Genomic DNA, 13665 nt, shown 5'->3' with positions numbered 1-13665 from the left:
CCTTTCTTTAATATGAGAGAATATTTTGCCTGAATTTGAACTTGATGAAGTGGGGAGAAATAAGATTCAGTTCTTGCTTAAGACAAACTTAACACACACATGCACTTTACTTCGTAAGGAATGTTGTCCCTGCAAGGATGAGTATGCCTTGCCCGCTGCTCAACCTGTTTGGCAGTTGTTCTTGTGGGGGTAGGTATGTGATGATCTTATGTATAGCCGAAGGCTATCTACTTCCTTCACTCGCATTCCCATTATAAAAGGGACATTCTTGGAGTATTGCAGGATAGGGCGAGACTTGTATGTCTTCGAAAACCTAGGACCTTCTGTATGCCCAGCAGGTGCTGAGTTACTGAGATAGGGTCCCTTCCAGATAATTTATAAACAATCCAGCACAATTCTGTGTATATCAACTTAGCTTTAATAACATAATTATTAATGCTTCCTATTACAGGCATCTTGTTAGAAACACTGCAGCAGTTTTATATGAACTAGTTAGTTTTGTAATGCTTATCAAATCGTTCTGAAAGAGCTCTTAATATATTTCCTGGCCTTTTTTGGTATTTATCCCGAAGATTTTCAATTGCAGTCTTTGTCTGTTGAAAGAAGTACAAAGGAATACATTGTGTTAGATCAATATGTTGCAAAATGGATATTCACAGTTATTCATATCTGTGAGGAAAAAGCTAAAGGGATCAGAACCAGGCAGAATAAAGAATCCCATTTTTTCAAGTTACAGACATAAGTGCCTTGGGCTGCTTGGTACATATTAGTTTTCCTGCACAGTTGTTACGTCCTGCTATGTGAGGAGAACTGCAGAAATGCTATTGAGTTATAAATGCTATTGAGTTATATGTCACTATGCTCAGTGCTATTTTTCCAGAAAAAGAGGTGCCTGAACTCATTATGAACACCTCCCTCGTTCTCTTAGAATGACAATGGCTGGTGACAAAAAACAGTCACCCCCTGGTTCCATGCCTGAAAACAGCACAGCAGGGCATGGGTAAAAATAGCAGAGTAGCATGGAGTCCCATTCACTTGCAGAGTTGCAATAAATCACACAAACATCAGAAGTTCTTCAGTAATAGTTTTACAGTGCTTACTGAGTGTACAGTGCTTACTGGGTCCCCCACTGGGGTAGGGGGCTTGGAGGGACCCTCTGGGGCACATGGTGGGGAGAAGAAGTCCTATTGCATGAACAGATATTTGTGCAGCACTACATAAAATGCATAGGTTTTTCATGGTCTCAACAAATTACAGAGAGGGAAAGCTAAGTGTGATGAACATGATGCACAAAAGTCTATATAAAGAACCCTATCTCTGGTTGTATAGAATGAGGAAGCCAGTAGGCAGAATACAGTTTATAGAACTGAAAGAGAGAAACCAACAGGAAAAAAATATCTGCTTTTATATTTCAATGTGTAGAGTTAACTTACTTTTTCAGCCAGCTCTGCAGCTGTTGTATTTGGATCATATGGGATGGGTTCTCCAATATATGTCCTCAGTTTCACTGGAAATGGTCCATATATGGGAAGGTAGAGAAGTCGTGTTTTCTCATATAACCATCTTGTCAACCCTATGTATGAAAGGGAAAAGAGTCAAATTTGAAATTAGTTGGCATTCTGAGTTTTTAGCAATTCCAATCCATCCATCCCAGAGGGCAAGGGTTTAATAGTATGAGTCCTTTGGGGGAAAAAACACAACATATTCTGTCAGCTCTTCTCTGCTCTTCATAAATCAAGGTCATGAGTTGTACAATAGACTGCAGAATATGATTTTTTTCCTGCTCAGTTCCCCTCCATGTTGGGGTTTCTACCACTTTTATAGACTGTAGCTATCTTTTAAATCTAATAAAAAAACTAAGCAAATAAATGTTCACTCAGTCCTGAGAGAGGGAGCACAGCTTTTGCAGATCAGTGTAGACTGAATAAACTCTACTAGAAGGCAGTAAAAAGATATTCTGTTTTTTAAAAAAATGTATATTATTAATATGTTTATTGCCTGAAAGCAGATCTCTTGATCAACCAAGGTACTCACTTGTCTTTCCAATGTTCCTGTATGCTTCACAAACGTTTTGTGTAAATATAGGGATGATGGGCTAAAAGAATAAAATCAAAAATCAAAAGGAAGCTGATAACTGGAGCATTACTTCACCTCAACCGCCCCACCTTTATTTTGGTTAAGGACTAGGAATAATGCTCCGCATCTGGCATTACAATGACAAGCCAGACGTAATTGACTTCAAATTGCACATGCAGATTTTCAAGAATTGAAGAGGAGAAAGGCTATTTTTCTTTTTAAATGTAATTTATTTCAATAGCTTTTTTTTAAAAAAAAATGCAGGGGTGGGAAATACTTGGAATTCCAGATATCATTTGATTCCTCCCCCCCAAAAAACCAGGATATTCTGTCCTCAACTACTTAGCATGCTAGATCAAGGATGTCAACACATTATGTGGAAGAAATGCAAATTGAACAAAGATCACTCACCACTTTTGCCCCCAAAGCTACCCGAGCGAAACCTGTGCGTTTTCCCCACATTAAGTTGTAGTCATTACTAAAGTTTCCTTCTTTAGCTCCACCAGGGAAAATGCCTATAAAGTGGCCTTTCTTCAAAATTTCCAGAATTTCAGCTTTACTGAAATCTTTCAACCCGGCGGCATCACAAGACGTCTTCCATCCTGACAAAATAAGCCCCAAATAGAAGAATGCATTTTTTGTGAAATTTATTTAGGAAATAGTGTGGATACAATACAAAGGTCATTATTTCAAAGATATTGCACTATTACGGATCACAAGCATAGTTCTCTGCCAATCCTTTTCAACTAGGATTTCATGGAGGGGCACTTTATGCTAATTCCTCTTTTGCTCAGATGTTCTGACAGTAGGCTTTCTCTCTCTTTTTTTGAAAGCACATTAAGTGGGGTTTAGATGTGTTCCTCAAGTCAAGTTTGTAGTACATTCAAGTTTCCATTATGATAAAAAAAATACAGTCCATAGTGCTTGCTGCACTACCCAAACTTTCAATCCCTTTAGGCTACAGAGCTTTTGGATACAGTAGATGCACACAGAGAGAAACAGATACACACATGGCACAGAGGAGGCGATGCTGGTGGAAAACTGCCTCCACCAGCGAGATTCCTCCACAGATATATGGGTGGATGTTATATGCTGCATTAATTAACCTAGTGGAAAAACTCCAAACAGCACTCTGTGCTACTGGGCCTCTTTGGGCTCCTTCCTTCCTTCCTTCCTTCCTGCCTGCCTGCCTGCCTGCCTTCCTTCTTTAAATGACCTTTCTGTGATGTCATCGTTTCCTGGTGTGGCTGCTGTGTGAATGCAGAGGAAGATGATGTGGGGGGAGTGGCAGTGGAAGGCCATGAACACTACAGCAAGGGTGCCACATGTGTTCGATTGCAGTGTCACATGGGGGCATAAAAGCTGTGTGTGGGAGTGTTTGATTGGCCATGTGTTCAGGTGGGGGCCATGTTTTCTGGGATCTGTGTGCAGATTTGGTGATAGGTTGGACTTGCCACGAAAGCCACGGACATGTCTTTGGGGCTTCACTTGGGCTTCTGCCCTTTTCCTTAGCTGTAGCTCCCACCCCGTCCCAGCTGCCACCCAGTGGTGTTTGAATACAGAGGATTTTGCACAGGTGGTTTGCTAGTGAAGATGCTCCTAAGCAGCATCTCATACTTTGCGTTGTTCTTTCCAGTAAGAAATATCCCATCTTTACTAATGACTGAACTTTACAAAACACTTTGTACTTGAGGAAATCTTCAACTTAGGGATGCATTTTCCTAAACCTTGTTCTATTCTAGTATTAGTCCGCAGCAATTATTATATGAGAGCCTGCAGTTACAGCATAGAAATCAGATGTCACATTATCCACATTCCTTCAGCTTTTTGATCCCTGAGGAAGAATGTAGACAAGTTATACAAGAAAGCATGAAATTTCTTCATGAAAGCACAGGAATTGTCTTGCGATTACTTGGGGTAAAAATAAAAGAAGCACTCTCATAGCTGTTTTGAGGTCAGATAAGATTTTCCTGCAATCTGTGATCATGGGCCAAAAGACCCAGGTTGACATGCTTTATTGGAAACATAAAGGTAAAGGTAAAGGGACCCCTGACCATTAGGTCCAGTCGTGACCGACTCTGGGGTTACGCGCTCATCTCGCATTATTGGCTGAGGGAGCCGGCGTATAGCTTCCAGGTCATGTGACCAGCATGACAAAGCCACTTCTGACAAACCAGAGCAGCACATGGAAACACCGTTTACCTTCCCGCTATAGGTAAAGGTAAAGGGACCCCTGACCATTAGGTCCAGTCGTGTCCGACTCTGGGGTTGCGCGCTCATCTCGCATTATTGGCCGAGGGAGCCGGCGTATAGCTTCCAGGTCATGTGGCCAGCATGACAAAGCCGCTTCTGGCAAACCAGAGCAGCACATGGAAACGCCGTTTACCTTCCCGCTGTAGCGGTTCCTATTTATCTACTTGCATTTTGATGTGCTTTCGAACTGCTAGGTTGGCAGGAGCTGGGACCAAGCAATGGGAGCTCACCCCGTCACAGGGATTTGAACCGCCGACCTTCTGATCAGCAAGCCCTAGGCTCAGTGGTTTAGCCCACAGCGCCACCTGGGTCCCTTATTGGAAACATAGCCTGATTCAAATATGATGCCTAAAACATTATTGGGAGAAGAGGTTGATGTTGTAAATGGCCAAAAGCAAGCCTGCATTTTCCAACTTTCTTTTTTGTGTGGACACTTGCTGATATTTCATGTGTTGTTTTTCACCTGCTTGCATGATACACTGTTTTATATTTTATAGCATTGTTTTATATCTTATAGCTTTATTTTATATCATATTTCACATATTTTATGTAAAAAAAGCATGATTTAAATTTAAAAACTTACCTGGAAACCGATATATGGCACGATCAATTGTTGTAAAGCACTCTCTCCCTGTCTCCTTAATAAGTTTAGCGACAAGCAAGAAATAGTCAATAGTACAAACTGGGTGATAACTAATAATAACCCCTGGTCCTTTAGGCAGATGTTCCATGCCAAAAACTTCATAACCTGGAAACAATATAAAATGCAATAAATAAATGTTATTTTGTTGAAAAATAAATGAAATATTGCAATCTTTTATTGGAAGAAAACACTGTGGTTCAGAAAACTGAAATTTAAGATCAGGTAAAAAACTCTCCTTTATGTTCCAGCATTCTGGATACTAGGTTGTCATCCACACGGACCAGGACTTTCTCTGTTGTGGTCACATAATAAATGGTATTTCTCCTCTGCTGGAATCTTCAATCCTTGCTTACTTTTGAGCGCAGCTGGGGAAAAATTTGCCTAGTCTTTGAGTGAGCTAAAACTGTGACTTGCTGTTTCAATCTCCTTTAAATTTTCATCAGGGCCATCTTAAGCATATGTGGCGCTGGGGAGTAAAGATCCGCCTGGCACCCCTAGGTTGCCCAGAGCTGTCAACCTTTTCAGCTGGGATCCACACATTCCTATTCGCTGGGATTTGTTGCTGCCATCGGCACTGTTGACGCACGGCGGATCCCGTCTGCAGATGTTTCCTCTGCTGCCACTTGCATTCCCTGTCATTCTGTGCTGGCATCCCACATTGGGCGGTGCTGGGAGGAAGGCATCCCACATTGGGCGGTGCTGGGACGGAGGAAAAGCCAACAAAGGAACCCGCACCTCAGCACATGCAACAGGATGCATCGTGCAACGCCCACAATGTTAAATGGTGCTCTGGGCATGGAGCCAAAACAGCTGCCATGCAGCCGGGGCAAGAGCCGACAGCTGATCAGATCGGAGCCCGCCAGAGCACCACGGGCTCTTCTGCTGTGGGCGGCTTGGCGGGAGTTTGGGAGCAAGTGTTAGAGTCCGGGGAAGAGCTGCCCACAGCAGAAGAGCCCGCGGTGCTCCAACGGGCTCTGCTCCACTCGACTGTCGGCGACTCTTCCCTGGACTCCAACACTCGGCCCTGGACTCTCAACCTGGTGCCCCTGAGAGGCCGATGCCCAGGTGCCGTGCACCCCAGTGCCAATGGTTAAGATGGCCTTGATTTTCATATGGGTTATAATACTATATTCTCCTGAGCCTTTTTTAATTTGAAGAACAGTATTACCCTTCTGCACATTCTTTCCCTATCCCCAAGAGCTCTAATTTCAGGCATCTTCAGGCCATTTTCTGAATCACTTTATACAATGTGAGTAAAAAGCTTCCCAGACAGATGCAACCTTGACTATGTCATAAGTAGCCACAGGGTTTCATCCTTATCACCCAAACTTGGTTTTAGTAATGTATTTCTGATTTATGCTTCAACATCTAAAGCAACATCACACACTGGGATGCAATGAGAACATAAGATGGATCCTGTTGATCAAGCCAAAGCTCTCTGTATCCCATCATCCTGTTTCCCGCAGTGTCCATCCAAATTAGCAGCCATCACCACATCCTGTGCTGACAAATTCCATGGTTTGTGTCCAGAGTTTATGCTTCAGGGTTACCTAGTGGTATACCATGCTCAAGAAAATTGCACCCTCAAACTCTCACTACACTATGGAAAATAAGGAAAAAGAACAATTACAGGAAATAACAGGTATTGAAATTAAGAAAAAATGAAGTATTTGGGAATACAGATTACAACAAAAAATATAGATTTGTATCAGGAAAATTATGAGAGAGCATGGAAAGAAATACAAAAAAATTGGGCAAATTGGACCAAATTAAAACTCTCTCTACTAGGAAGAATATCAGTAATAAAAATGAGTGTTCTCCCAAAAATACTCTTTTTATTCCAAAATGTACCCATATTAGGCAATGCGAAGTGTTTTAAAGAGTGGAGGAAGGATCTGGCAAAATTCGTTTGGAACGGGGAAAAACCTAGAATCAAATATAAATTACTTACAGATAGAAGGGAGAGAGGAGGATTCAACTTGCTGAATTTAGAATTATACCATGATGCAGCTGGTTTAATGTGGTTGAAAGAATGGATTGAATTAAATAATGTGGATGTGTTAGATTTGGAAGGGGTGGGCCTAGCCTTTGGAAGGCACAAGTATTTAATGGAGGAAAAACTGAAAGAACATAGCAGCTTTAACAACAATATCATAAGAAAATCATTATTCAAGATTTGGAAAAAATATAAAGGCATATTAGAACCAAGGACGCCGTGGTGGATATCACCAATGGAGATAATAGCGAATAAAAATCTAGAGGAGAATTGGCCAACTTACAAATTATTATTGGAAGAAGTAGAAGGAAATATTAAATTAAAAGAATATAAAGAGGTCAAAAATTATCTAAATGTTTGGCTACAATATTTTCAAATTAATCAAAGATTTCAGAAAGATAAGATAATAGGGTTTGAAAATAGCTTCTCAAAATTTGATAAAATACTAATAGGAGGGGACAATAAATATATTAAAATTTTCTATGATCTATTATTAGAATGGGATACAAAAGACGAACAGACAAAGGAGGTAAAGATAAAATGGGGACAAGATTTGGGAAAAGCAATAGTGGTAGAAAAGTGGTAGAAAAGTGGGAAAAATGATGGACAAGAGATATAAAATTTACACCAAATTATGACCTGAAAGAAAACATATTAAAAATGCAATACAGATGGCATTTGACCCTGGTGAAATTGGCGAAAATATATAAAGGGAGTGATAACACATGTTGGAGGTGCCATGAGGAGGTGGGCTCGTACATACATACTTGGTGGCAATGCAAAACAATTAAGAAATTTTGGGAGAAGATCTATACAGAAATGAAGAAAATACTGAAATACTCTTTTAAGATCTCTTAGCAGATCTCTTAGCAGACAGGCGAAGGGCTCAAGCAAAGTAAATAAAAATGGAAGGAAATATGTAAATAGGTATACAAGGGAATTTGGATACAGAAACTGAAATAGAAAAAAGGCTGGAAGTCATCACAGGGTGGAGGGGGTGGAGGGATCATTCTTTATTGTTGGTAAATATTTATGTTGTTATTACTATTTTTATCCATCAAAGGAAAGTATAGGATAATAAAGGTATAATATAGCTGATGTACAGATTGAAAAATTCTTGATATTTTATTTTTCTTTCAGTTCGTTGTCTGTTTGGTCTTTTATTTCCTTTTATTGTGTTATTAATGTATTATATTGCTTTACATTGATCTGATTCTGTATATCATTATTTTTCAAATATAAAAAAGTTTTTTAAAAAATAAAATAAAATAAAAAGTCTCACTACATGATGATATACTCCTTAAATTTGCTGTGTACCCACTACACAGTTAAAGCCAAGAGTTGTAACTATTGTTCCATTGCCTCAAGTCTGAAATTCTGATGCTCAGTCCTATGAAAGTAGAGTAGCTGAATTATTGGTATGAAAGAAACATTTACTCACCATGCAATATCTTTCCATATATATATAAAACTTGAGCAACAACTTGTTTTGGCTTTTTCCAACAAAATTTGCCATCAACATCAGTTTCTTGGTGCTTATTCATCTTCTTGTAGACATATAGCAAAAATGAGATAGTACAGACAAGCAAATACACTATTATACATAATGAACAAGACAAAATCAGAAGCTTACGAAACCACCAAGAAAGAGCCCCTGAGCTCAAGTATTCTTCCAAGTAAGGAAAACGAATCCAGTTTTCCAGCATTTGAGTAAAAGAGCTCATGGTTTCCTGATATGAAGCACCACGTGTATGCCAATGAAGGAAACGAATCCAGTTAAACCTTCTTTGGTTTTGATGGTATTTTCCCCCACCGTTTACCTGGAAAACAGAAAATGCAGTATATCAATTTGAACTGCTATCCCAGAGGTGTTCATGATTACATGAAATCCCATGCTATTTAATATTTTCATAGTTTTCCCCACTGTAACTTGCCAAGTAGATACAAGTAGATACAAAATGACAAGTGTATGACTCCATTTATTTGTTGTAAAGCAAGCTGGTTTCATTCCGCTGCTGAAGTATTAAGGAAAGTGAGAAAGGGTTACTTCCCTTTGAGTCATCAGAAATGGTTCCCCGCCTCCTAAAAATGCAGCTGCATGCATCCTGTGACAGTCTTATTTGTGTTGCTGGGCAAACTAACACATAGCCCAGGATAGATAATGAACTCAAGTTACAGCATTCACTGTTGTGGGGCAGTGGAGACATGGAGACTCTTGGAATGATCTGGAAAAAATGTGTCAGATTTGTGAAGAGCTTGCCTGAAGGAAGTTAGACACATTGCAAGACTTCTAGACTCTGGCAGTTGCAGGACTTTTTTTTTTGAGCAACTGGACTTTGTACTTGCTGTCTGCACTTTTCCTCAGCAAAAACTTTATACTTCGAAACGCTCTCTGGGCTCAGAGAGTGAAGACTTCTTGTAGCAATTGCAGAGTGTGTGTGTGTTTTTGTACCCCCAAAGTAAAAGTGATCTCTGCTACGCAGTTGTTTCCTATACTGGGCCTAACTGCTCGACTTAAATTCTGTGGCGCGCACACAACACCGAAGAAGAGGGAGGGTGGGGAAACCAGTGAGCTGATGGGTGGCAGCATTTTGGGATTCACTGCAAAGTGCCTCTTTCTGGGGATGTGAGGTGGAATAGCAGCTCTGCTGCCATATAAGAACAGATGCCGATGGCCAAACCCTGTTATCACTGCCTCTAGAACTTCTCTCCAGTTGGGTTATTGGGGACTATGCCACAATACTCAGCCATTGCATTTTGTCTTTTTGCCTGCTTTTCAGTGTTATAATATCTGAAAAGCTGTAAGTAGCGAACATCCTAGCTATGTTTTAAGTTGACAATGTGGAAACAGGCTAAGATTTTCATACAACTGGTTTTTACACACACATACAGACAAGACAGCATTTCTCTCTCTCTCTCTGCTGACCCATGCACAGGAACTGACAAATAACGCAACTACTAGCACATTTGCAAAACTAAGCAAGGATCGTTTGTTGAGATTCCAACTCTACACTTTTTGATTATATGAACAAAAACTTTTACTTACATTCCTGGTAAGCCTTAATTGCCTTCACTTCGGTAACCTCTCTCTGAGAGCAGCAAAAGTCTTGTCTGGTGCTCTATTTTCCGTAGGCTAATTTCCACCACTATGGAGACACGTCCCTTTATGTGGAGGTCTAAACAGATTGTGATGGCTGTGCAATCTGTATGAAGAAACCATGCATTGTGAAAAAGAGAGAAGGTTAGGGGAGGTTGCTTCTTGGAAGTTGGGACCTTTAGTAATAAACATAAAGTATGGAGTCACACCTACAAGAATATTCATAATGCACAATAATCATATCCAAGGCAGATAAAAACCACAGGCCTTCCAGAGAGAGATGTTGCCTTGCAAGCTGCTGAGTCCCTTCCAGGCACTGTCCTCTGGCCATTACTCTGGGCAGACTTCCAGCATTTTCTTTTAATACTTTCCAATCTGATAACAAGCTGATATCTTGCAAACACCATAAAGTTAGAATCCTCCGTTGGAGAGTATTGCCACAGAACATCCCAATATTTTCTACACAGTTCCATTCTTTGAATTAATCCATATGCATTATAAAGTTCTTGTTGATTCCCTCTTGCAGTCCATTAATAATTGCAATCCATTAGTAACTAATTTTTTCTTTGGTGAAGAGATGCCACATTATAAAACAGCCTAAAGGTAAAGGTAAAAGGACCCCTGACCATTAGGTCCAGTCGTGTCCGACTCTGGGGTTGCGCGCTCATCTCGCATTATTGGCCGAGGGAGCCGGCGTATAGCTTCCAGGTCATGTGGCCAGCATGACAAAGCCGCTTCTGGCAAAGCAGAGCAGCACATGGAAACGCCGTTTACCTTCCCGCTGTAGCGGTTCCTATTTATCTACTTGCATTTTGACGTGCTTTCGAACTGCTAGGTTGGTAGGAGCTGGGACCAAGCAACGGGAGCTCACCCCGTCACAGGGATTCGAACCACTGACCTTCTGATCAGCAAGCCCTAGGCTCGGTGGTTTAACCACAGCGCCACCTGGGTCCCTCCGCCTAGTGAATATATTAAGAGAAAACAAAGGCTTTTCTCCACCACATACCAATCCAATTGCAATTCAAATCTCCAGATCGAGACCTTGGCACTCAGTGGCTGATTGATTTAGCAGCAGGTTAACTTCTTCCAGAACATGTCTGTTTATTAAAGCTGAATTCTAATATATCTTAAAAAACAGAAGAATCTTTGCTCATGGTGACCACGTTGGAGAGTTTCCGATGCATGCAGTGCATTCCGTAGGAGTGGGAGGCAGGTACCGGGCGATCTGCGAGTGAGAGCTCTCCCTCCCAACCTGGGGGGATTGCAATGATAATTACTCTCAAATTATCCGTAATTGGCTGCATGCCCTTGGTCCGCTATGGTGAGAACCTCGAAACCTCAGGGGGGGTTACCCTGAGGGTCGTGGCACCCAGCGGTGCCCAGCGTGCTCTCCTGCTCTTTGTAAAGCCGGGGACGGGATCGAGCTGTGGGCACGAAGGGGAGAAGACCACTAGCCCTACAGAACGCAGTCTCAGGCTTCTGAAGAAAGCGACGAATTCCCATAAATTGAAAAGAATTTGGCTGTGAGGAGGAGAAATTCAAAGAATTGATAAAAGAAGGAGTGAATTCGGCTTGCTAAGGGGCGAAAAAAGGGGGTCCGTCCCGGCAGCGGGGAGAAATGTGGCGCAGGACTGAAATCGCAGAAAGCATAGAAATCGCGTGTCATAGGTTCGCCATCACTGATATAGACATATAGACATATAGATGTAGATGTAGATATAGATATGATCATCATCATATTGTAAACCATCTGATGAACTTCAGTTTCTAATGAGAATTGCAGACACTGCATGACAGAGTAAATGGACCAATGTATTATGTATGCTCTGACTTAACTGACGAATGCATGCTGGGCTTGGATCCTTCACCTCCACCTGACAGTATTGAACATCTGCCAAATGCCAGAGACCCTTTGATAGCAAAGCATGTCAACGTGGAATTTCTGGAGCTCCTAAGTAAGCAATTCATGCTGCATAATTAAATGCAGCATGGTACCAATGGAAGAGCTTTTACTGGTGCAGCACTCAGGGCCGGCGTGTCCATAAAGGCAGACTAGGCCACTGCCTAGAGTGCCAGAATGCAGGGGGTGCTGGGCAGCCCGCCCGCCGCCCACCGCCCGCTGCCGCCACCGCCCGCTGCCGCCCTGTGCTGCGTGGGGCCACCTCCCGCGTCTGCAGGGGGGCGTAGTCGGCCCCATGCACCAGCCCCTCCCCGCCGCCACATCATACCCTCTGCCAGCCAATAGGGCTCAGGGGGGCGGAGTCCAGCTGCAGCGGGAGAATTTCTCTTTGCTGGGCTTCCGGCAAGGCATCATGGCGCGCGCCACAGAGCTCCTGAGAGCAGCCATCGTGTTCGCGCTGCCCGAAGGGCTCCTGAGTTGCTGATACCGCCGCCATGTGAGTGCCTATCCTGCACTGATTTATCACTAAAGAGTGGGTTTTGAGAGAGAAAGCAGTGAGACAAGGGCAAAACTGCTTGGACCCCATGTTTAGAAAGTGTGGGACAACTGCCTGGACCCCTGCTTTCTAGCCACGGGATGAGCACAAATCTGGATGAGTCTGTCCATGTAGAAGAATGATTGCCATAAATAACTGGAGAATACCCAGTACAGTTTTTCTAGAAAAAGAGGTGCTGGAACTCACAATGAGCATGTCCCTCGTTCTCTTATAATGGCAATGGCCACCCCCAAGATGTGCCGGAACTGGGTTCCTGAGAGTTCCACCTGAAAAAAAGCCCAGGGAATACCAATACACAAAGCCGTCTCCCCCCCCCCCCCGGAAACATATACAGGAAGTTATAATCCAAGGACAAGCTACAAAGATGCTCCAAAACCTATGTCCTGTAATCCATCAAGATTTTCTGGGGGATGCAGGTACTGTACATAGATATTGGCTCAATCTCATTTAACAGGGTATTTAGGTGTATAACCCACAACAACTGAATTTTACCATGGCCTCTTCTGCGGACTGGTTGGAGTCTAGCTGGAGTTTTATTCCAGGATTTGAATGACAGAGCTAGTTGATAATGGAAAAAGCAGCTTAGGCTATTCCAACTAAACATTAGTAAGGGCTTTCTATCTGTAAGAACTGTATAACAGTTGCATGGACCAACTCAGGAGGTGGTGGAATCTTCTTCATTGGAGATTTGTAAAGAGAGGTTGGATTGCCATCTGTCAAGGATTCTTCAGGTGTAGTTCCCGTGTTGCTTGTGGGATATTTCTGGCGTATCATAATTATTTACTTTATGCATATTTACTTTATGCATGAGATTTCAGAATAATGATTGTCAAGCATGTGCTCAACTCCTGCTGTAGTATGATTATTCTAAGGTGTGTGTGCTCATGTAATTTTTGACGGCTACATTCATAATTTGGTTTTTCATAGGTAAAAACAAACTTGCTGAAGGCAAATGAAGCCAATCCTGTTGAAATTTAATTGTAGGGTAAACAAGTGTGTTTCAGTGTGGTGTCAGTGGTCTGTGTGGATTTTGAAAGAAACACTTCAGGATTATATTAATTGAGCTATTTTGTTTAGCCAGCCTACCAGAATTTGAGACTTGTTTTGGAGCAGCGGGCTGCGCAGGAGACACATAGCTCCCCAC

The 13665-nt window shown here is 42.0% G+C and overlaps 1 protein-coding gene across 1 annotated transcript; it reads right to left on the bottom strand.

Moving 5' to 3' along the window:
- Positions 1-395: 395 nt before the first annotated feature.
- Positions 396-10168, bottom strand: LOC118093176 (DGAT1/2-independent enzyme synthesizing storage lipids). The gene is made up of 7 exons (XM_035132072.3): positions 10015-10168; positions 8410-8788; positions 4913-5077; positions 2488-2678; positions 2035-2095; positions 1434-1573; positions 396-593 (listed from the first exon to the last, which is right to left on the bottom strand). Exons 2-7 carry the CDS (start codon positions 8690-8692, stop codon positions 489-491), a joined length of 945 nt encoding a protein of 314 aa, XP_034987963.2. The 5' UTR covers positions 8693-8788; positions 10015-10168; the 3' UTR covers positions 396-488.
- Positions 10169-13665: the final 3497 nt, after the last annotated feature.

The sequence above is a fragment of the Zootoca vivipara genome, chromosome 8 (genome assembly GCF_965207765.1).
Source record: "Zootoca vivipara chromosome 8, rZooViv2.hap1.1, whole genome shotgun sequence".
NCBI lineage: Eukaryota > Metazoa > Chordata > Lepidosauria > Squamata > Lacertidae > Zootoca > Zootoca vivipara.
Note: the sequence above shows the minus strand (reverse complement) of the source record. Positions and strands in the feature narration are given on the sequence as shown.